The sequence below is a fragment of the Apus apus genome, chromosome 16, assembly GCF_020740795.1.
Source record: "Apus apus isolate bApuApu2 chromosome 16, bApuApu2.pri.cur, whole genome shotgun sequence".
NCBI lineage: Eukaryota > Metazoa > Chordata > Aves > Apodiformes > Apodidae > Apus > Apus apus.
In genome coordinates, this window is record NC_067297.1 from 13,502,550 (window position 1) to 13,526,737 (window position 24,188).

A 24,188-nucleotide genomic window follows, 5' to 3' on the forward strand; every position below is an offset into this window, starting at 1 on the left:
TTGGCCAGTGATCAGCAGATGTGACTATGAGTAGCTGATGGTCCAGAAGAGATGCCAGTGAGCTGTTCTGGGAGCTGCTGCAGCAGGAGCATCAATGGATTCACCATGGTTTGACTGACCCAACTGTTTCTCTTGCCCATCTCGTGCCCTCTCTGGCCATCCTGCAGAGGATGGAGAGGAGGGAGGACACAGCTCTGGGTGCTCCTGCCTCAGTAACCCAGTTCCTCTGCTGAAGCACAGGAGTCAGGGTGAGCTCTCCATCTGCTCAGACCCAGACCTGGCTTATTGGGTGGCTTTTAATCAGCTTGGTTAATAGAAAGGAAGCTGGGCTCTGGGCTCTCCAGAGCCACCGGCTGTGTGGGCTTGTCATTTCTCCAGCACAGGTTTAGTTTTGGCTTGCAAAGATGGAGGTGATGGAAGGGGGAACGCCTGGTTGGAGTGCAGTGCTGGTCTTGCCGTGGAGTGGAGCTGTTGGACACCTCCCTGGTCATGCCTGGACTGGGGAATCCCACCAGGGGCTGCGGGGAGGGATTGTCTCCTTGTCCTGGGGGTGGAAGGAGTATTGCGAGATGCTTTCTGGTTTGAAAGGTGTCTCTGTCAGGGAAGGGCTGTGGATGCTGGCTGTACTGGAGCCAAACCACTGCTAGTAAAGGGAGTTCAGCTCTCCAGGGAGTTTTCCTGACCTCTCTCTCTTGTGTCATTGCATGAACACAGCAGATCTGAGCATGGTCCAGTGTCTTGGCAGCACAGAACCTGTCCCAGTGCAGAGCAGCTCTCAGCACCCCTCCCACCAGCACCTGTCCCTGAACTGGAGCTTTTCCACCCATTTACCTGCAGAGACTTTCAGGTATAGGTTGACAGCATAGATGAAAGAGTTCATACAGTAAATACCATCAAACTCTTATTCCCCTGGAGGATTTAAGCCAGGGACAAACCCTTGCCTTGGACATAGTATGGTCTGTAAGGGCGATGAAGCCTGGGAAAGCTGCTGTTTTAGAGCTAAGTCCTACAAATACTTTGTGCACCAATGCTTTGTGCTTTTCTGTTAGTGGTGGCCTGTAAACATACGAGTTTTAGATTGAAGAGAAGGGCCTGCTCCTCAGCACACTGGGACACTGTGGCTGAAGCCAAACGTGGCTGAGCTTTATCCATCTGTAAGTTGTGTGAAACTCCTTCCTGGCTGGGTTGGATTTCCAGCAGCAGATCCCTGGGAATGCCGGTGTAACTCCGGGCCGCAGCGCTCGAGCAGTTCTGGTGCAGCACGTCTAGAATGAGCCAGGCTTAGTGCTAAGAAATATTTATTTTAAAAAATGAAGACATCGTAGATAACGCCAGTCACAGCAAATGATCATTCATCACATTTGTTCTTGAATAATAAATTATGACGTGGAGCATCGTGCCCTTTTGGAAGAGGTTGCCGTGGATATACACGCTGGGGAAGATCCAGGCATGGGCATTTTCCAGCCCCTGATCCTCGCAGCAGTGGTTTGCAAGCAAGGAGGTGCCACACCGGGGTGGCTCCAGCATCCAGCACCCTCCAGTCACTGGAACATGGAGCAGTGAGGGAAAAAGGAGCCCGTGAGCACGAGGATACAATACCAGGCACTGACAGGCTGGGACGTGCTGCTAATGCAGAGGAACAGCCAGAACGCGAGAGATAAATATCACTTCAAGGTCACAGAAGTGTAAGTAGATGAAATGCTCAGTTACAGTTTGTTTAGATTTTCAGATGTTTCATCCCACTTTTCGCAACATATGTTACCAAGTACAAAGCAGGGTTTGAACACTTTAAAAAACCCTGGCTACGTTAGCATGAGTTTCACTTGGTTAATTAGGAATGAAAATTGTTCTGAATCTATAGAGTACACTTACAATATTTGGTCTCTGAATTATTTTTTTAAAACATGAGTTTCACAGTATCAAAAGTGCTTATTTAAAGTAAATGTAGTGTAACAACAGTGACTAGAAGGGTTGCATTCTTGATTATGAATAACTTAGTGGATGTACAACAAGTTACTGCAGCATTTAAAAAATTGAACAGTGCTCAGTTTACATAATTTCTTTCATCTTCATAACAATAAATATAAATAAATTTAAAAACAGTAATACTGCCTAGCACAAGAATAGACAGAAGCACAAAACACGAGACTATAAACAACTCTAATATTTTTTTTAAAAAATCCTAAAAATAGACATAATTCCTAAAGTCTTCTAGCCAGTGATCAGTTTAATAACCCAGGAGTACCACTTCCTTCATGGTGGGGCAAGGACTTTGTTTTTAAACCTAGATGTAACAGTTGTCTGCTGTGGGTTTGATCTTTCCTTTTAAGTATTTTTGCTCCTTTTTTTTCTGACCTTATAACAATAAATTAACAGGAGTTAGGTCAGAAAAGTGTTAGTGGTGCAAGTGCCTCCAGAAACTGTGTAGTCTTTGTTTAACAGCAATAGTTAGTTGGCAAATTAAGAAAACAAGATGTGCACAGTACATGATCAGCTGTGCTGGACTCCAGCTTGGTGCTGACCAGCCTCTTGACCTGTGCTGGCTTCTGTGTAGGTGGTGACCAAGACTTGTCCACATTTCAGTCCAGGTCACAGTTTCTATTCAATGTTTTGACCTTAGTGGGACTATTCTTGGCTCAGTTACCTTCTGGTGAAAGTTCCTGCTGACTGATGCCTTCCAGGTCCTTTTGGAGAGCTCACCAGTCCTGTGACACAAGTGTCCATGCCCCTTCCTCAGTTTTGCCATGGGTGAAAGTGGTTCTACCACTAACAGTTTGCTTTATTTTGGCATCACATGCTGTGTCCCCGTGAATAGCCACCACCCTCCGAGTGTCTGCAGGAGGAGCACCTTTAGTTGCTTCCAGGTCGGATTGTAATGGCTGGGAGGAGCTGTTCCCTGGGGGAGAGGTCTGTGGGATGGTGCAAAACTTAGAGCAGAGGGATGGGTTTGTTGCCTTGGGGGTTCATGTACTGAGCTGCTGCCACGTTGTCCAGTGCTGTGTAGGTGGTGTAAAGGCCGGTGACCTGCAGGTCTGAGCAGGAGTGGTCGCTGCCGCTGGAGGCCGGGGTGAGGCCGGGGGTGCCCAGCTCACAGTCTGAGAGGTGGAGGGGGGAGTTGCTGAAGGCACCCAGGGTGTCCAGGCTGAAGCTGTCGTCTTTCATGTCCTCCCATATGTTACCTTTAAAAGATTAAATTCTGGTCACAGCAACACATCCAACCCACCCGGGCACTGGAGGAGGGATCAGTCCATAGCTGAAGGGCTTCACCTTCACCTGCCCGTGGTGCCCTTTGTAGGGCAGAGGCAGCAAGGGTGTCTGTTCCCTCCAATCCCCTGGCTCCAGCAGGAGTCCAGACCTTCCCAGGCATCATCTATCTACCACACACTAACCAGAAACCCAGGGGCCATGCTGGCCATCACCATAAGCAGGGGAGGTTCTCCTTTGCTGTCCCATCTAGCAGGGGTTGGGAGTGCACTGAGGAAGGGCCAGGAAGTCAGGCTGCAGAAACCAGCACCCAGCACAAATGTTTAGCTCAGTTACATCCCACTTCAGAGCACAGCATCACAGAATCGTTTTAGCTGGGAAAGACCTTTAACCAACCATTAACCCAGCCCTGCCATGGCCACCACTCAACCGTGTCCCTCAGCACTACAGCTACATGGCTTTTAAATCCCTCCAGGGATGGTGACTCCACCACTGCCCTGAACAGCCTGTGCCAGAGCCTGACAACCCTTTCAGTGGAAAATTTTTTCCTACTATCCAATCTAAACCTCCCCCTCAGCATCCTGCTGAGGGCCCTGGTTTTGTATATTCAGTCATGACATAAACCACACCCTCCCCTGCTCAGCTTCCTTCTCCCATACCTTGCAATGCAAAATCCATGATGCTTGGGTCAAGAGCATCCACCTCGGTGTTCATGTCTGCCGTCATGTTCAGGAAGTCCGGCGGGGCTCGTCCCAGGGAGTGGTGGGGCAGGGGGCTGTGCCTCATGTCAGGCAGGGTGTGCAGAGGAGGCGTCTGGGCGGGTGCTGGGGAGTCCGGGGCGATTCGAGCCTGGGCCTGGATCTGGTGGTGGAGGGGCAGGGGCTGCAGCGAGAGCGTCACGATGGGCTGGGGCTGCAGCTGGGCCATGGAGATCCGGCCGTGGGCTGCCAGGTGGCTCAGGGTGGAGACCTCGGGCTCTGCCTGTTTGCTGGGCTGCCTGCAGCTCTCAGGTCTGTCAGTGATCAGCTTGTCTAGCTCTTCTGCACAAGCCATCCCCATTCCCAAGGAAGAAAAGAGACAGTTTAACCCCTTTGCTCAAGTAGAGCCTGGCCAGAGCATTTCACAAGTGAGCTCAGCCACACGCTTCTGCCATTGAACTGGACAGGCAGTGGCTGTCACCAGATGAGGTGCAGGACAGCAGATAAGCCTTGAGTGTGTTAGGTGTCCCCTAACTGAGCTAAAGAAATGCCCACACGAGACACACAGCAAACAAGTCACCACCAGGGGCAGCTAACCCACAGACACAGAACTAAGCAGCCCCAGTAGGTCTCATGCTCACAGGAGTACTCTGAATTTTCCTCCTATCTCAAAAAAAAATAGTCACACAGACTCTTGACAGCTTCATTGGCACTTCTGTTTTTAAACAAAGGAGAATCATAGAATCATTTCTCATTGATTGTACGTTACAGATTTTGCAGAAAAAAACTCCAGTTGATTTTGCCAATGTGAAAGATTTTGCTACTGTGAAAGACTCAATAATGTGTCTTTATAAATGAGGAAGCTTTAGTAAAAAGAGAGTTTTGCGAAGTTAAAAACAGCATTAAAATGTGGCGCTATAAATACTAACACTGGAGGCAGCAGAACTCCTCAGAAGGATGTGCTGGGTAAGTCGGCATGGGGGAAAAAGACAATCTGTTCTGAAGCTGGGGACTGACTGGCACTGAGGGCCCTCAGGAGGAGCTGTGGGCTCCCTTCCCTCCTCCTGCTGTGCCGTATCTCCCTGCCGGACCATCTCGGGCAGCAGCAGGGACCTGATCCAGCACTGAGCATGGGGGATTGCAACTCAGGGGTGGTGGCTGTGGCCAGGGATGTGAGTTCTGCACTAGCCAGCTCTGAGCCGTGTCTCTTATCTCCTAAGCTTTGTGTGTTCCTGGATAAATGGCCATTTCCCCCCTTGCCTCTCATAGCAAAAGCAGAAGGTGAGTGCTACCTGGGTTGGCCATGCTCCTGTGAATGGCAGCCAAGTCCTTCCTCTTCCACTTCTGCATCTCCTCCTCCATCTTGTCAATCTTGGCAGGGTTGAGAGCCCACAGGCAGCCCTTGCGAGAGGTGCCGCTCACCTTGTTCTCCACCTTCTCAAAACACTTATTCAGGGACAGGTTGTGGCGCACGGAGTTTTTCCAGCCATCAGGGGCTGTCTGGAAGGGGCAGGAGGCCATTAGTGAAATAAACCCTGAGCAAAGCATTTGTGGTGTTGTGGTCCTAGGGCTGGCATACCTTGAAGTAGGGGAAGTGCTCCTTCATGAAGCTGTAGATCTCGCTCACCGGCAGGCTGCCCGTCTTGCTGTTCTTCAGCGCCATTGCGATCAAGCAGCTGCAGGGCAGGGGAACACGGGAGTGACAACAGCAGGTGGCATGAGCTCAGCCACCACACGCCTTCCTCAGGTCTAGCAACCTTGGATCCATCTCTTAAGAAGTCACCCTGGGATCCTGCAGGTTTTACTCCTCCCTGCTGTTGCTCTGCCTTTACACCCATGCCCAGGAATGCTTGTTCATTCCTGCTGCCTCTCAGAGGCAGCTTCCACAGTACTGCTGGGCAGATGATGGGATTTTTGTTTCCTTCACAAGGAGTCAGACACTCTTATGCTACCCCACCTTCAGCATTACAGTTATCCCAATGCAGGCTGTAGGCAAGATGCTGTCCTGCTCCATACTCACCTATATGAATAGATGGGCTTGGGATAATGCTTTGGATGCAGTTCCTGGGCAGAGTGAGGAGCCAGGCGTGGCTGAGGATAGTGTGGCTGGGTCCCATAGGATGTATTGTAGATTGCTGCTGGGTTACACTGTATGCAGAGGGAAAAGAAGGAATGTGTCAGATGCAAAATATCCATGGGGATGTAGGTTTAGGGCTATTTTATTGTTTTTCTTTCTTAAGAGTTCTAGATATGATCTGGGCACCACAAGCAATTACCAGTACCTGTTGTGTGTTCTGTGCTAGGGCAAACACTTGCTGTGAATGAGGAGGAGGGAAGAGCTGTTGCTGTGTTTGTAAACCAGGAGATGGCTGCCCACCCACAGCATATGGGCTCATCTGCTGAGAGAAAGACATCAGACATATCAGTCTCAAAGTTACCAACACCTTTTGCTAAGGAGTGTTGCAGTAATAAGCCACGGAGACCTGCTCTTACATTTGCTCCATGTGTTGAAATTGAATTCAGTCCCAGGATCCCCTGTGGCAGGCTGGCCTGGACATGAATCATTGCTCCAGGTGCTCCTGTGGAGTGCATACTGCTTGCCATGGGACCTGTTTGGAGAAAGCAGAGGCAACGGATGTTGCCATGAAAGGACACTGCAGAAAAGAGAGCTGACATTTGGTTTTAATAGACACAGATGAATGCAGCTGAGCTTGGGAGTGGATAATCACAGCCCTCAGTGGTTTTCCATCCCAAAAGAACCCAGAGCATTTCACAAATTGCTAAGATGGCATCAGCTGCTCCTAAAGCTTGCTAGGCAGGGAGTGAAGGATGGCAGCTGCTGAACAGTCCTCAGAGCAGCTACAGACAGTCTTAGAAAAGAAAACCCCAACATATTTGGCACTATCTCTACTCCATCAGGATTTCTGCTCCAAAGCAGGCAGGATGATATGCTGAGCACTCCCAGCAGGATGCCTCAGGGAACAAGTGTGTTTACCCAAAGGATGGTCACAAAGGAAAGATGTTCAATGAACACCTGCTGCAAGGCTGTGTGAAGCAAATGGGAATGGGGTAAACCAGGTACTCTTTATTTTGTCAATGTTGAAACAAACCAGAAAGGCTAGTTAGCTAATGTCATAGCTGTTGAAAACCTCTGAAATGCAAGCCTTAAATACCCTGGCCCAAGTTCACACAACAAGGCAGCAACCACTACAGGGAACAGAAAGGGCAAAGGGATGTTGGGGTCTCAGCTGGGGCTCTGCCTCCTGCAGAGGAAATGGATCAGCAAGAGCTTTATCAGAAGACAACAGGCTCCAGGTCTTCTGAGAGGAAGCAAAATGCAATGGACTGAATAGGAATCTACTAATAGGAGAGCTAGTCTGTGGGGGAAGCAGGGCAGCAGCAGGCTGTGTTATTTAAAGAGCAGTTGTTTAACATCCTGCCAGTTTACCTGTCTGTTGTAGCATCGCGTTCTGGGCACCAAGGCTGAAATCCATCCTTCCACTGGCCATCTGTTGTAACCGAGGAACATCAACAGATGTCAGCCACGACAAGGACTGCAAGTCACTGGGAAGGTCATCTTCCCTCAGCTGGGAGGGATCAGAAGCTAAGAGTCTGCAAAATAGCACAAAAGGTTAGCAGAGGTGCTGCTGCACTGTCCCTGGTAAGAGGGGAGATGACTGGGATGCCAAAGCTCCTGTAGGACAGTAGGGAAAATGTGTCAGGCTGGAGTTCCCTTTGTAGGGTTCAGATACAACCTTTGGTTTCACTGCTGGCTGGTTCCTGCTGCCCTGTACCTCATCACAGCTGCCTTCCTGCAGCTGGAAACGTTCTGGTGAAGCCAACTTCCTGTGCACTGCTGCCAGGGGAAGAAGGCATAAGGACACAGAAGAGAAACTGTCCAGAAATGAAACCAAAGCTAATTCATTGTTTTCAGATTTGTCAGAAATATTTGTGCTTGTTTGGCCTTGATATAGAAGAAACCTGCCAGGACTTTTGACCTGACAATTTTGCATGAAATGCATTACATTTTTGATAAATGTAGTCTCTTGCTGAAGCATCTCTTACGTTATCCCAAATCAGCTTAAAAGAACAAGGCAGAACTCTAGTGCCTGGCTGCCCAGGCAGCTCCTTCATTCATGATTTCCAGAAACACATACCAAAGTTCCCTAAGCTATTATCCAAGAGATCCTTAAAGCAGAATATAATTTGTTTGTAAAAAGATTTTGAAAAGGAAGAAAAGAGAACTCAAGAACCCAACACATGACCAGGAGCCAAAAGCTCAAATCCTAGCTGAAAAAACATCTTCAAATCTCTCTCCCATCCTGCCCTGTTTTCTTTTTTCCTACTGTAGTTACAGTGCAATAATTAGCATTGCCATGGTTACGGCTGTTCAGTTATTTTGTGAGGCCTGGGACTTAAATACATCAAAAGACCATCAGGTGACAGCTCTCCCGGCCCGCAGATTGGCTGGATTGGAAGTAAACAAGAGCATTAAATGATTCGAAAACCGGGCAGGCTCATGTCGTTTGCAACAGTTGGGCCCATTCACGGGAAGCCGAGAACCCATTGTGCCGCCAACGACTGCCCGGCGGCACGTGGCCCCCATTGTTTTTGGGGATTCTTGCTTAATTGTCTTCCCCCCCCCCCCCTCCTCCGAGCCTCCTCCTCCTCCTTTTCACAAACCCCAGATGAATCTGGCTGAGTGACAGGCGACAGGCAGCGCACATCCACATGCCATCTGCCACCCCGGCCCTGCCAGCCCTCCCAGACAAGTCAGCTCCTCCGACAAACGGCGGGGTCAGCTGGGCGGCGGGGTCAGCGCGCACCGCACACGCCTCCTGGCAGGCCCTGAGCCCCCCCTGCCCTCGGCTCCTCCGCACGGGACCAGCGGGTCCAGCCCGGGAGGCTCGGGGGGGAGCAGCAGCCTGCCCAGCTCCAGCTTCCCGGGAAGCAGGGGCTCTGTCGAGACCTTGGAGCACCTTCCAGTCCTGAAGAGGCTCCAGGAAAGCTGGGGAGGGGCTTTTTACAAGGGCAGGGAGTGATAGGACAAGGGGGGAGGGCTTTAAACTGGAAGAGGAGAGGTTTAGGTGAGACATTAGGAAGAAATTCCTCACTATGAGGGTGGTGAGACCCTGGCCCAGGTTGCCCAGAGAAGCTGTGGCTGCCCCATCCCTGGCAGTGTTGAAGGGCAGGTTGGATGGGGCTTGGAGCAGCCTGGGCTGGTGAGAGGGGTCCCTGCCCATGCAGGGGGGTTGGGACTGGGTGATCTTTTAGGTCCCTTCCAACCCAAACCAGTCTGGGATCCTATTTAACCAGAATAAAATACTTCACACTTAAGGATCATTCTTCAGGTTGTCCTCAAAACCAATGACAAAATGTCATATGTCTTAAAGGAGGTGAAACAGCCTGCAGTGTGCCCACCTCTGGCCCACTGAGGAGTTCTAACTGCCCAGATGCATTCTGCAGCATAAAATCAGCTTATCTCACACCACACAGGCTCGATGTGTTTCCTGCCTTTAGTGAGCAGACACCAATCTAGCTGCCTCTGGAAGCGAGCTGTGCACAGCAGTACCTGACATTTTAATCTCACAGGGTTCAATCTTCCTGACCTGAAAAATCCCCCGTGCCAAGCCAGCTACAAAAATGTAGGTACACGCTGTAATATCGGTGTAGTTTGGTTCTGTCCCCCTGCACCACCTTTTCCTCTCACATTTGAGGGTAAACTTCAGGAGTCAGAGCCTTGAGATGGGTGTTCACAACCCCTGGCACAATGGGGCACTGTAGGAAAAGCAGCCATTTCCTTTCAAAGCATGTAAATGAGATAAATAGTGATAGGCTGTAATTAATGCACACCGCTGAAAGTGTCCCCAGCTGCACATTCCCCAGGGCTGAACTACTAAACCCCTGTGAAGAAAAGGTTACAGTCATGCCAAACGTGTTGCAAACATGCTATCATTTTTGAAGGTGTGGTGGAATGATGCGACTCCCGTTTTACCCCTCTCCTTTCAAGCAGGAAAACACTCTCCTCTTTCCAGGTGTTTCTGTCCAGGAAAGGCACCTGCCTTAGTGAGAACCCCTGGGTGCTGTGGATGTGTTGCTGTCTGCTCTGCCCAAAATATTTAGCTGAACAGGGCAATAGATCTTGGCCACCAGCCAGCCCAGGCAGTTTACTTTTCTGGAATCAGGAAAAATACTCCTTGGAATGAAACCCCTTTCCAGATCTCCCAGCACTGAGCTCCAGACCTCCTTGCCTGCAGGCATGGAGAAATGGGACTCCTGCCTTGGCTGTAGACCTGACCAAGCTCACCAGAGTTAGAATCATCGATCAGATGTACCTAGAGACACCTCTGCTTTTTTTCCCCCCATCACATACATCCTGCTGGCACAACAGCTGGCTGGACAGGATTAAACTCACTCCTGGCATAAACCTGTGGGGATCTGCAGCTAACATCACAGTTGGATTTGTGCCTGCATCCACAGATCTGACGTGACCACTTCCCTCACACCAGACTCATCTGACAAGCTGGATCTAAGGTGGTTCCTCCCCACAGAATCCACTATCAAGGTGAACTACCCACTTCAACACCTGCAGACACCATAGTATGGTGGACTTGGCACTGGAGACTGTGGGGACCATCTCTACAGCAGCTTCATAGAAGCTTGTTAAGGCTAAAGGAAAGCTGAGCAATGACAAGCACACCTTAGGATACTTATCTCCAGATAGTTTAGCCAATAACAAGGTGCTTCAGGTTATGGTGTGGTGTGAAGTTACACATTCCTGTGCATGTTGCACCATCCCCATTTTAGAGGACCCTGTCTGCCTGTTTGTTCTAGAGTCTGTCCCTACAAGACAGGAAGCACTGCAGCTGGTTGGTGTTGCAGGGTGAATCTAATGCTCCAGGTCCTCCCTGAGGGCTCAGTGCTTGTGCAGCTCCTCATCGCTGCCCTTCTGGGCCAAGTCAGACCAGAACACTGCAGCTGCACTTGGCATTTCCAGCTTCAACCATAGAGTTAAAATCCCTCTCACTCGGACAATTTTTATCACCATTGCCAACACTGACACCTGAGCTTTCTGCCTATGTTTAAGTAACACAACTGTTCAACAGGTAGGAGCAATCAGGGGTGACGGATTCTTAATTAGCTTTTTGCAAGGGTTTATCCAGTGTGAGTGACACCCCAACAGGAAGAGTCCCAAGAAAACCTCCCCTTGAAGTGGTGATGAGAAACCGTTTTCTTTTGTTTGGGTTCACGTAAGGTCCTCAGAACAAGCACTAGAATTTCTCACATGTAAAACAACACAAGGAAAATATTTATATTGTGTGACTCTTCAGCTGTCTTCATGTGAGAAGTATTGTCTGTTTTAGAGGAGGAGTCAACCTCACCATCTCCTCTTGCTTCTCATTCCCCTGCTCTGCTCCTTCTCTCCACGTACTTCTCTTCCCACCTTTCTCCCTCACAGACCTCCACACTGGGTTCTGCTTCCCACAACCACCCAAGTCTCTCCTCCCTGTTTCTGCACCAGCTCCTCTCCTGCTTTTGCTTTGTGGCTCCTCTTTGCCTCTTGAAGGCACACCACCCATCCAGTTCCAAACCACCTGCCCATCTTTCTCCTCCCTGTCTTCAAGTTCTTTGAGCAATTTCTGGCCTTGCAGGAAATCAGAACAGAAATTAGGCAGCTTTCCAGGAACAACCAGAAAGTCCCTCCTCAGCTACAGCCCATGAAACTTTGGATTACAGGAACCAAAACTAGTGAGGAAAAAGCAAATAACATGATTACCCTGTCAGGTGTTGCTGTTCTCCTTTTCTTACACCATGGTTCAGAAGAGAAGATGATTCTCCAAAAACCTCCTGCAAAGGTACTTAGCACTAACAGAGCAGTCTCCAGACGTGCTCCTGGAGACTTTTATATACTTCAGCTCCCAGTTTCACAACCCTCATTACATCATTGTGGTATGGGATGAATGGAAACCGAAATACAAGTGACCTGCGCGATTTGCTGAAGCCCAAGAGGAAGCCAGGAGCAGTGTCAGCTCCCAGCCCCTCACTCCCTGCTGTGCTTTGCCCACAGGTCCCTCCCAAGGGGCGGGTTTGCCAAGTGCAGCCGGGATCTGACTCTGCAATTTGTTTTGTTTAAAGACCAACAAAACCCAAACTTTTGACTAAGGTCAAAATAAACTTCTCCTCCATGTAAAAATGTGTTGAAGTACCTGGCCCTACAGGAATGTTTTTTGTTAAAACCAGGAGCATTTTCTACCTGGGAAAACAACTTTTCCTTTACTGTTGCTTCAGCTGCTCTTTATTGCCCCTGAGCTGACCTGTCTGCTTGGGATCTCCTGTAGTTATTTACTCTGGTGCAAAGGGAATATAAAATCCACCACCTGTTGTTCCCGCTGTTGTAAGAACCTGGCCCAGGTTGCTGTGCTCATGCAGCAATTCTGCTTCCCACATAGAGGAGATTTTTGAACTAGGTAAAATCAGCGTGAGGTGCCACGAGCACCTGGGATCTCCCAGGAAAGCTGAAAACTCCAAGTCCCTTTTCAGCTTCCTTGTTTCGAGCAGAAGATCAAGCACTATCTGTGAGGTATGATATGAAATCTGTCCTGGTTTTGCTAGAGGCAGAAGAGCCTGAGGAGCCTGCAGGAGGTCTGGGTACAAACCAGTCCTCATCTCTGTCTGGAGCAGCAAGAAATTTTGAGGAGCATGGGCCACAATTTTTTTTGGAATACAGATCAGCACGTTTCAGTAACCACATAGGAAACAGCTGAGCTAATCCACTTAAATCAATCCACACTGGCCCAAGTTTGACTGATTCCTAGGAGGTTTCTCACATTTTTTTGAAAGAATGAATCAGCTACTGTGATGAAATTCCTCCGACACTTGGAGTCATTATCTCCCTCCCTGTCAGACACACATGGTGTCAAGGGAATGGACACTGACATTTTCTTCAGGAACAATTACAGTTTCGTTAGTTCTGCATTTGTAACCTTTTGTCCACAGAAATTTCCTTCAAGCCAACTCCCAGGCTGCTTCCATCCATCCCCAGTGGGGACAGCCAGGAGTCCCCAGCTGCAGTTTGCTTTCCAGAAGCCTAAGTGCAACACCAGGTAAGAGAGTCCCACTGAGGAGAGATAAAATGTCCCCTGGGCCATTGAGAGAAAGACTTTTCACCTGTTCCACCACTGTAGCACACTCACATCTGGAATGTGTGGAACACAGCAGTAGTGTATTTGTGTGTCTTTGTTTCTTACTATGATTTTATGCTAAACTATGCTAGAATGAAGTAATTATTACAACAAAAAATTAGTCAAACTAATGAGTTAATGAATACAAACCTATTTTTAACAAACTAAATGACAATGAAAATGGGGCAAAGGAGGATATACTTCACTAATACAGTGAATGATTAACAGTTGAGTAACATTTCTTGGTCGAAAAGATATCTATTTAAGACTTAATTCCAGTTTAACATGGATAGAAAATGCATTGCAAGATCTTCAAAATGCTACATCAGGCTTTTATCAACTGGAAATATGTAGTAATAAAAAAAATTTAAAAATAGAAACATGGTCCTTACACAAACTACTGAGCTGCAAAACATGAAGCTCATTTATCTTGTGGATCTAGGGTTGGCCTCACAGCTCGAGCCATGTTATTTCTTTACATGGAATGATACATTTCAGTTATTTCTTTCAAAATGTAGATGCCACATCTTTACCCAGAGTGATTATTTGATTCCTTAAATTTGGGTTTTCACATATGTCAAAGAATCAATAGCAAATTACTCTTTGCCTCCCTTCCAACAGCCTGTGTTTCATCTCATGGTTTATTACATGATGTGTAATAAACCACACAGCTGGACCTAGTTTGGGAGTGGGATGTCCCCAAGGAAAATGAGCTTGCTGCTGCACTTGAAAACCAAGAATGATGAGTTAGGATAATGTTGGGCTTTCTTTGGGACAGAACTTACAGCTCTGTGAGTGCAGCTTTAGCCTAGGCCACCTCGGCCTCTCCTCTGCCTCCCTGAGGCTTCTGCTACACATTAAATGTCACTCTGCACTTTGGTACATTATGGTAGACCTTTTACTCCTCTTGCACTGGTTATGTGCATTAAATCAAACTAGACTGCAAAAGGAGAGCTTGCAGATTTCAGTTAAGACTATTGCTTGAGGACCACAGCATTCATGAGCTGAAGACCCTTGTCTCTCAAAGACCAGCTCCAAGCCCACTGAAGACCACAGGAGCCCTCCACTAATAGAGCAGCCTTGGAGTTGGCTCCTCTAAATGTACATAACTTTGTGCTGAAACAACCACCAGTGCTCCCTTTCATCTTGCATCTTGCCTGTTGCTTTGATTTAAACACCCAAATATTTACACTGAAATATCATGATAGATTATGAATTATAATTAACAAAAACTGTGTCAAGGATTAAAAAAATCCCAGTGTGTTACATTTCTGTGTTTTTGTCCCCCAAAACGTGAAATGAACTCATTAGAAATATTTGCCTCTGGTGAAAGGGTGGAAGGTAGGGGTGTTTTCTTTGGGAGAGCGAGAGGCATCTGGGAACACAGAGCACTCCTTTGCACTGGTAGCCAGGCAGTGACCGTGCCATAAAGACTTGGACATTGGAGCAGATATGATGGCCATTAGTCATTCCTGGAGAGCAGGATGGTTTATACCCCCCAGCTCTGTCAGTGACACAGATATCTGCCTAAAAATCACTTTACTGTGGTGCAAACAGTCTCTGGGTCAACACGGCAGCCTCATCCTCACCGCTGCTGCCACAAATTTACTACAGGTGCTTTGGATCCACAGAATTCAGACATCTGCTAAAAGCAGGGGTTTTATTTTCCCTCAACCATTAGAAAAAGATCCCCTGGTTTCAAACTGCAAGCTGGAGCTGCACAGACCCTGGTCGGTGTCTGCTGGTTGCCCCCCTGCTCGCACGCCCTCCCTTTTCAGCCTGTCCTCCCGCAGGAAAGCCTGCTCTCCTGCAAGTCCAACTGTCCCATTGAAAGATTCCAAGTGAGACAGAGGAGTATTCTCAGCACAGCCCCAGCCTCCCACTCACTAATTGGAGGCCATTCCCCATTTTGTGGAGCCTTGATGCTCCCCCATGGAGAACTCGGGACTGTGGGTTCCAGTCTAGGACTGTGGTGACAGCAGGAGAGTAAACAGAGCTGATAGAATTTGACAGGTCTATTCTTTTCTTAAAATCATTCAGTCTAAAAGATTTTCTTTTACATAATCCAAAGTGTTTTCTCATGAAGTAGGACAAATACTGCTCTGCATTTATGGTGTAGTTTAGATTTTATGCATCTTTATCAGGACTTGCCACTATTAAAGGAGGGCAAATGATTCACTTTAAAGCTGTGTTAAAGAAATTGCAAGTGGGTTGAAAACTTGGGAGAACTGGGATCTTTGGCTTCAAAATGTTTAACAGAGAATTCAATGTAATTTTTAAAAGCAACCGACTTCTGAATAGATGAAGGAACTCTTACATTTCCTAAGAGAAATCCTATCTTTCTTCCCCTAAAAATAGTGATTTTTTTTTTATTATTTTATTTTATTTTTTTTTCAGCCATGAGTTAAAGAGCAGTTCTATCCATAAAAATGGTCTTTGTTAAGGTGGTGTGTTCTTCAGGGCACTGAAGATACAGGCTCAAACAGAAGTGCCCACAAGTGTCCCTCACACACCCCTCGTTAAATACTGAATAATTTCTTTACAAATATTTACACCACCAACAAAAACCTCCCAGAGCAAGCGCTGCTTTAACAAACAGCAAAGCAGAATTCCACAAACCTTTTTTTCCACAGTGGCTCCAGAAGGGAAAACAAATGGCTTGTTGAGCTGCAAGAGGCTGCAGGGCAGTGTCTGCATTGTGACCGGAGAGAAGCTGAGCCAGGGGTACCTGCAGCTGAGCCCTGTCACCCGCAGAAAGGGGGGAACCCTCCCTCGGGCTGGGGGGAAGGAGGGAGTCTCTCGCTTCTCGTTGTAAATCAAGAAAATAGTTTGGGGTTTGTTACTGGTGCTGAGGTACTGGGGGAGCTGGGTGATGTTCTGCTGTTCTGTGCTTCTTGGGACTTGGCATCATGTGACGAGATGTAACCCAAGTTAACCCAGTGCTCTGCAATGGATGCAGAGCTGCCCCAGGACTTCTAACAGGGCTTTTATAAATCCGCACGTCCTGGTACAGGGAACTTATCCAAGGCTGCTGACAAACCCAGGTGTGTCCCCACTGATACTAGAAGATCTCTGGCTGAAGTCAGATGCAAACACCACACGTTTAATGAAAACCTCTCCCAGTGCCTGTCACACTTGATTCAGTCCCTCTGTGACAGTCTCATAGCAGTGCAAAACGTGTTCTGGAAGGGAACCTTCACTGAAGTAGTACTTAACAACAACATCCTTCCCTGGCAACATTCATACAGCAGAGAGAGTTTACTAGAAGGTCAACCCATGGCTTTGAAACGTCAGGCATAGTTTAGCACCAAAATACTTTAAACAAGAATGCTTCCAAGTACATAAGGCATTGTAACCAGTCACCAGCTTAGAAATGTAATTTAGAGAGGAGAAATAATGCAGTTAGCATTTTTTTTTAAGGAAAAAGAGGGGATTTCTATATGCAAAAGGATCTTTTTCAGGATTTTTTTTTTTTTAAGTACTATTATTTCAAGGGGTAGACGCCTCACCTGTACTCCTGTGGCGGGTGGTGGCTTTGCCCTGAGTTCCTAAGGGTTGCAGGCATCCCGGCGGGGCCGCGGGGCCGGGCGGAGCAGAGCCCGCAGTAGCTATCCAGCACTTCAGCAGCCGCCCCGCCCGCCCAGCCGCCCCGCAACCCGCCCCGCAACCCGCCCCGGCCCGGGCCGCCGGCTCCGCTGGCCCCGCCGGGCGCACCGGTTGCGTTCGGGCCGGGAAACGCAGCGAAGTTTTTCATGGGGCGGGGAAAAAAAAAAAAAAAAAAAAAGGCAAAAAAAAAAAGGCAAAAAAAAAAAAAAGGCAAAAGAAAAGCTCAAAGTGGGGTCGTTGCTCCGGTGGAAGGGGCGGGGGGGGGGAGGCTCGGGGGCCGGTGCCGGCACCGGGATCAGCCGGGAAATGTCCCCGGGTGTCCCGGGAAGAGCCCGCGGAGCCTCAGCGGGCAGCGGCCCGAGAGCTGCCGGGGAGCGGGGCAGCCGCGGGGACCCCCGGAGCTCCCCGGGAGGGCTGGTCCCGCAGCCCGCCCCGCCGCTCGCTCCCCGCACCAACCTGGCGGGCCGGGGCCGGGGCTGGGCCCGGCCGGAGCTGCGCGGGTGCGGCCCGGCCCGGCGCGGCGGGGTCTCCCTGTGAGGAGGGGCCGGGGCCGGCGGCGGGGCCGGTTTAAATTTCCCTCCCGGAGCTGTCCAGCCCGAGCATGCGCGGCGGGGCCGCCGCGGGGTCAGGCCCGGGGCAGAACCGCGTTCCCGGCCCCCGCCCCCGGGACCGGCCCTGGGGAGGGCGAGCGGGGCTGGGCAGGGCAGGGCAGGGCAGCGAACGGCAGCAAGAGCAGTGATAAAAGGAAACAACACCGAAGCGCAACAGCCAAACCCAGCGGCGTAACTTATGGGAACTCGACGGCAGGGGGAGGGGGGGGGACCCACCCGGGCACCGGCGGGTTGGGCGGGGAGAAAGGCGCCAGGGGATGAAGGTGTGAGGGGAGAACGGCGTGAGGGGGTGGAGAACGGGGCGAGGATGTAACGGGGCGAGGATGTAACGGGGCGAGGATGCAGCCGTGCGGGGGCAGCGGGGTCGGACGGCGCAGCCCCGGCTGGTGCGCGCGGGCTCCGCGCGGCCGCGGCGGGAAGGGCTGAGGAGGCTGCGCCCGGGGCCGCCTCTCCCCGCCCGGGGCTGCCTCTCCCCGCGGCACCGGGACCGGCCTCCCTCCCTCCCGCCCCGGCCCCTGGGCGGGCAGGTGCCCGGGAGCGGCGGGCAGCCCTTCCTCGGGCGGGCCGGGCAGCCCCCGCCGCGGGTCCCGCCGCCCCCTCAGCGCGGGGTGAGGCGGGGGGCCCGGCGGGGGATGCCGCGGGGGGCCCGGGATGGCTTCCCCGGGCGGGGAGCGGGGCCTGCCCCGGGGGCAGAGGGGCCGCGGCCGCTGAGGGGACGCGCTGCTGGGCCCGAAGGGGCGGGAAGGGGCCCGGGGGCTGCGGGCGCCAGGGGGGTGTGGGTGGGACAGGCCGCAGGGGTGGGAGGTGCGGGCGCCCTCATTTGCCGACATGAATCCGTTTTAAAAAGTGAGCGGGAGATGGAAGAATTCACCCTGAGCCACAAGCTGCTGCTGCTGCTTTTACCAGAGGCCTTTGAGACAGGGAGGTGTGGGGCTGGGGGCCGCGTCACCTCCGCGCACCGCGGGGTGGGAGGGAAGGGGCTGAACCGAGAGCTCAGGATAAAATAATTCCCTTGTGCTTTCCTTGACAATTTACCACACAGCGTAGAGGGGATGGAAGGTGAAGACAGGAGAGATCTTTTCATCTGTTCTTAATGAGAACCTGTTCACTTTGAGCATCAAATGATAAACAGAAATGGAGAGTAATCAATACTTCTCAGCATCGAGGCCTATACCAGGCATATCTGCAGAAACAAAAAGCAGAATAAAAGAAAAATTAATATCACTGCTAGAGCCCAAGGTGCAGCGTTTACACACTAGCAAGTGTTCCCTTAATTACAGTAATACATTGTGCCATTTTGTAACTTATTACAAGGTCAATTTACAGTTGTTACATGCTTACCTTGTAACTTAAAAACCACTTTTCCCCCCTTTGTTTTCTATGTTGGTTTTTTTATGCATTCCTGTAGCTTTATATTTGCAGGAGGAGCAAAGATGAAGCACACAATTTCTATTACTCTTTCCCAGAATCTACTGGGGCCATCGTGTGGAGCCTTTTGCCGGGCTGGTTTCCCCGTAGCAGCACATCCAGGGCTCAGGTTGGTTTCCCTCCTTCAGGGATTTGCTTAACCTGCTTGGAAGGGCCAGGTTATAACAGGCAAGGGGTGCAAGGGTGGCTGCTGCCCGTCTTGCTCCCTGGGGGAGCTTAAACTGAGACCAGAGGAATAAAGAGCTTAGTTCTCCAAACACTTAGAATAAGTGGCAAGTTGCAACAAGGAAAGCTCTGGTTAAATATTACAAGGAAACTTTCCAAGTAAGGGCAATCCAACGTTGCAAGGGGGCACGGAGGGATGATGAGTTTTTTCCTTTGGAGCTACCCAGCATTTAACTGGATGGAGCAGAGAGATCTGCTCTGGCCCTGCTTGGAGCAGAGCCCCTGGGAGGTCCCTGCCAACCTGGACTGCTCGGGGACCCCACAGCAGTGGCACCTCTTGCTCCGTGGGACTCAGGCACAGGGAGGTCTGCGCTGGGGCTTTCTTGGCTGTTAGGCCGGGCAGGTGGTGCAGCCTGCCAGCCCCCAGCTGAGAGCTGTTAACATTTACCAAACAGATCTAAAAGCAGAGTTTCCTCAGCGAGCAGCTGGCCCCGGGAGTTACCATCAATGTTTTTGTTAGTGGCACTTTGTTTACTTTGTCACCTCGCTAATTTGTTGCTTTGCTACCTTGTAGCTTTGGTAGTTTGTTGATTCCTTCTTGGCTACTTTGTGACTTTGTTTGTGTTACTTCCACGTATCTTTTCAGGAATGTTTTCATTTTTCCTGGGCTGTGGCCTGTCAGCAGTTTGAAGGCAGGTAAACTGCAAGTTGATGATTGGCTTCATGGGGATTGACTGTAACCAATTTTTCCTTTTTAAATTGTTTTTTTTTTCTGAAGGTGTTTTCTCATCCAGTTAGTGTGACCCTGGAGGCATCGTGCTGTCCAAGAGAACAGCATGAAAACAGCACAAAAAATGAATATTGGTGTGTGTTTTATAACATACATCAGCTGGGTTCCTTTACGTGATTCAAAATGAGAGAACACAAAACCATGGATAATTGTTGTTTTAATTGACAGTCTTGTCTTAGTTAAGGAACAGGGCAAGAGTTCACCTGACACAGCTGAAGTTATTTTTACAGTGTGCAAGTTTTCCTTGTGTGTGAATTTCTCCTAAATGTAGCTCAAATTTCTACAGGCTGTCATTCAGGCTGTAGTAGCTTTTGGGTGCTGAGCTGAATTCGTTTTGCTACCAGCTGAGGTCATCATAAAACAGCTTTGCTTTATTTTTCCTGCTCTGAAGTGTGGTTCAGGAAGTAAGTAAAAAATAAAATAAGGGAGATTTGAGGAATACTCAAAACTAGAGCTTTATGAGAACTCTATGAAGAGCCTGACCTCTGGGTTCCATCTAGCCAGGCTGTAAAATCAAAATATTTCTCTCACCTCAGACTAATTTGGACCAGGACTTGGGGTTTCTGTGTTGAACCCAGCACAGCTGAAGAGCAGCTCCCTGTTTTCCCCTCAGCTTTTTCTGTAAAAGGACACCAGCCAGTCCTGACCCCCATCTCCTTACTCCTCACTTGGTATGTTTTCTGATTTTAGTTTTGATCCTTCTTTTTATTTAAAATGTATGGAGAAAATAATGATGGGAATGGAGATTTGTGAGACAGGGTGCTCCTAAAAGCAGTTAGTGCTTTTTAAAAAGGAATAATTTCCTTGCACACTTCAAGCCAGCTTTGTTTTATGTGCAAGAGTGGATTCTTTAGCTCCTCCTTTTTTTTTTACCCACTGCCTTTTCAATTCCCCCCTTCATTCCCCTCAGTAAAAATTGAAACATTCTGTTTACATTTTCAACTGCAAATTGATTGTGCAACTTCTCAGTCCCTGCGCAAGATGGGAAAGGACATTGTACTTCATTCCCCTGCCAGGGTATGGATTCCAAGTGCAGGTTTCAGTTCTTTCCCTGAGAAATAAAAAGCAGTTATTTCTATTACCTACAGGTTCTCTCCCTGAGACAGGGGCATTCATTTCGGCAGGAAACTCCCGTGCATTCCCTCCAGCCCGTTTCAAACACGGGGAACTTGACAAGCTTCCCCCTTCTAGTACAATGCAGAAGCACCGACCGTTTGTTATTTTGGAATACTGTATCCTAACAAGCTGTGCTTAAAAATCGTTTAGTGTGAAATTGCAGATTAATCCCCCGGGGATGGGGCTGCAGCACTCCCCCAGCCCCTCGGGAGCATGCAGATGGCCAATCTGAGGGTTACAAAAGGCACAGTCAGTGATTACATGCATGGATGTAACGGACAAAAAAGGCCTTCCCCCCGGCTAAGGTGAGGAAGGTCCCCTGGAGGTCCTAGTGCCTGCCTGGGGCAGGAAAAGCTGCATTTTAAAATGCCTTTACTGCTGAAAAGCTTCAGAACATGTATCCCAAGCAAAGGGAAACCTGCTTTTTACTCGCCTTAGGATCCCATTTTTACTTTCAATTCCCTTTCAAAGTCAATTGCTACTTTTCTTACTCCTGTTGTTGTTTTGTTTTATTGTGTCTTTAGGCAACAAACACACAGTGATTCCTTTAAGAAGAGTTTGGCAGTTTATGAAGAAGACAGGCTGGGAGAGTTGGGGTGTTCAGCCTGGAGAAGAAAAGGCTCCAGGGAGACCTTAGAGCACCTTCCAGTGCCTGAAGAGGCTCCAGGAAAGATGGGGAGGGGCTTTTTACGAGGGCAGGGAGACTACAAGGGAGAGTGGATTAAACCTGGAAGAAGGGAGATTCAGGTGAGACATCAGGAAGAATTTCTTCACCATGAGGGCAGGAAGGCACTGGAACAGGTTGCCCAAGGATGTTGTGGTTGCCCCATCCCTGGCAGTGTTCAAGGCCAGGTTGGATGGGGCTTGGAGCAACCTGGGCTGGTGGGAGGTCTCCCTGCCCATGCAGGGGGGTTGGAACTGGATGATCTTTAAGGTCCCTTCCAATTTTAACCATTCTATGATTCTATCACTGTCCTCCCTACTAAAACTAGTGCCTGCTGGTCTCTGCTCAGTAGGGAGGAAGCTGCCCTGCTGTCTGTGAAGTGCTGGTAGCCTGGTCTGGAAGAAATTCATCTTCATTCTCAGGAGGATGATCTAGCTGTCCTGGGTAACCAGGAAGTTAAAGCTGCCATCTGACCTGCTCGCTGATTTTTGTGTAAAACTGTTCAAACTTAGGAGCAAAATCCACCCTTCTGTGTGGTGTCCTGTGCTGTGTCCAGGCTCAGCAGGGTGAGATGTGTCAGCAGGAGAAGCTGCTTTGCTGGTTTCCCAGCTTAATTTTGCTGCGTTTAAGATGTAGTTTTTAGAATGCAGTGTTACTGAATAGCTCTGAAGTTTAGGAAAAAAACAAATTAGCTGGGGACAGCTGCTCTGTTTACCTCAGCTGTTCTCATGATACTCATCTGTGTCTCAGAATTTCTCTAAAATACAAAACTATGCATTTAATATGTAATTTGTTTTGGGGCTGAAACCATCTCACTACAGTATGTTTCCAGAACACCTGGAACAATGGGCCTGGGGCTTCTCAATGCCCCTCTAACAGGAAGAATAGAGGGCTGGTTTATATGGGCTTTAAGAGCTGGCACAACCCCAAAGCCAGACCCACTAGGACACACAAAGCCTGACAATCTGCTTGTAATTTAACCACTTAAACCTAAGTGTAGCACAATTTGATCTCTGTGAGTGGGCTACAAGAATATTTTCCCTTGATAAATGTCTATTTGGGGGCAAATAATTGTTTATAGATAATGTAATTGTGCAGTGCAATGGTTATTACATGCAATATTATGAAGCAAGTGTTGTGACAAGAGGATCCTGGTTGGCTGGCATGTTTTCTACCACTTCAGCTGCCCAACATAATTGCTCTTATCACACAGGCTGCTAGCAGATTTTAAGCCTCAAAATTTCATTAATGAGAAAGTGATCTCAGAAACGTAGTTTAGGTGTATTTTGACTTGGCCTCCAGCTAAATAGTTACTTTCAAAAGTCAAGAGCCTGATACGAGGTGGTAGAAACAAGAAAAGCAGGGACTGGAGCTCAGGTTGCTTCCCTGAACCATCCCACTGTCTGTAGATACTGTGCCATGTATGACAATCAGTACCAGCATGTGCAGGAGGCCACGTTCCCTTCTCAAAACATGTTTAGGTGTAAAAGGTTGGGATAAAAACTTCCTGTCACCCTGAATTTTTGTGTCCTGAATTTAGACAGTGACATCAGAACAAATCCCTGTACTATGTGTGCATAGTGCTAATGCTTTTATTTTGCATTTAAGATAAAATTTATATATTTTAAATTGCGGTGTTGGGGTTTTTTTGTTTGTTTGGTTTGGTTTTGTTTTGTTTTGGTTTTTTTCCCAAGTATAGAAGGAAATCAACATGCTGCTGGCTAGGGGATAACATTTACAATCTAGTTTGTCAGAGAAGAAGACTACTTCAGCAGCAGCACATGCTGCAGATTAAATTGTCAGGTTTTAACCCTTTATTGCTCTTTTCTAGAGTGTGCTTTATTTACAGCTGCAGAGAACCCCATGTAGGTCCCACCTATTTCTTCACCATAACAACGAACTTTTCCTAAAATAGCAGTTCTGATTGTGTTGTGCAGGGAATGACAATGACTGCCTCTATCTGTACCTGTGCTCACAGGAGGTCTGTTCTCTTCGTAGATGAAAAGTTAGGAAAGAAGAAAAAAAAAAAAAAAAAATTTCCAGCAACCTGCTTTCAGCTTTGGGTGAATATACAGCTTTTTGTCATAGAAGCGAAGAATGTTGAGTTCTTATGGGCCTGGGGAAATTTGCCTCTGAGAGATCATTTGTTGCTTTGGCTGGGGCGGCAGCTGAATCTTCAGCCCCTGCAGGTTTGTTGCTTCACACCTGGAGCAGAACTGGTCAGTGTCCACCTTGCATCCCAGCAAGGCTGCTGAAAGGTCTGACCTGGCCAGGGTGGAATTCAGTTTGCCCAGTATGTTACTGGGAGACATGCACAGAGAGACAGGCCTCATCTGAAGGTCACAGCCCAGTGACACTGAAACTGATCCTGGAGAAAAATATTAATAACAAATGCACACTTATTTCTTGGTTTCTGTTTCTGCAATGTGTTCACCCATAGGCTGTCAGGGTAATACTCGAAATGTGTGAAGCCCTAACACAACGTGATAAAGGACTTTCATGATGTGTGACAGAACAATTTATTTCTGTTTTCTTCCCAGATTCTGTGAGTCTTAAGTGAACATGTTACTAGTTTTACCATGTGTTATACTTCATACGAGCAAATCTACTTTCCTGCCTATTTGTGTAACTAGAACTTCAGAGATGGAAGAGTTCTGCAGAAACCAGCACTGGGATAATTCTTTCCAGGTCAGTGGGACTATCCCCATGAGCAACGATTAACAT

The 24,188-nt window shown here is 48.7% G+C and overlaps 3 protein-coding genes across 6 annotated transcripts in view; 1 reads left to right on the forward strand and 2 right to left on the reverse strand.

The window, feature by feature from the left end:
- The window catches only part of CORO1C (coronin 1C), a 197,000-nt gene extending 179,663 nt beyond the window's left edge, over positions 1 to 17,337 (reverse strand). Inside the window, exon 1 of the mRNA XM_051633875.1 lies at positions 17,334 to 17,337. The gene's annotated coding sequence lies outside the window, so the exon portion shown is untranslated. The remainder of the gene's footprint in view (positions 1 to 17,333) is intronic.
- Positions 55 to 7,533, reverse strand: FOXN4 (forkhead box N4). Its single transcript, XM_051633886.1, has 8 exons — positions 7,351 to 7,533; positions 6,396 to 6,511; positions 6,185 to 6,298; positions 5,923 to 6,050; positions 5,482 to 5,578; positions 5,195 to 5,402; positions 3,864 to 4,244; positions 55 to 3,179 (listed from the first exon to the last, which is right to left on the reverse strand). The coding sequence occupies exons 1-8, from the start codon at positions 7,409 to 7,411 to the stop codon at positions 2,929 to 2,931; spliced, it is 1,356 nt and encodes a 451-aa protein (XP_051489846.1). The 5' UTR covers positions 7,412 to 7,533; the 3' UTR covers positions 55 to 2,928.
- A 65-nt stretch (positions 17,338 to 17,402) lies between the features above and the next one.
- MYO1H (myosin IH) overlaps positions 17,403 to 24,188 on the forward strand; it is a 51,980-nt gene continuing 45,194 nt past the window's right edge. The window contains exons 1-4 of one of the 4 annotated variants that reach the window (XM_051633913.1): positions 17,403 to 17,472; positions 18,768 to 18,838; positions 21,325 to 21,547; positions 24,005 to 24,152. The gene's annotated coding sequence lies outside the window, so the exon portion shown is untranslated. Of the gene's footprint in view, positions 17,473 to 17,540; positions 17,565 to 17,825; positions 17,910 to 18,308; positions 18,839 to 21,324; positions 21,548 to 24,004; positions 24,153 to 24,188 lie in introns of those variants that run through there. The other 3 variants (XM_051633914.1, XM_051633915.1, XM_051633916.1) reach the window with 3 other exon arrangements.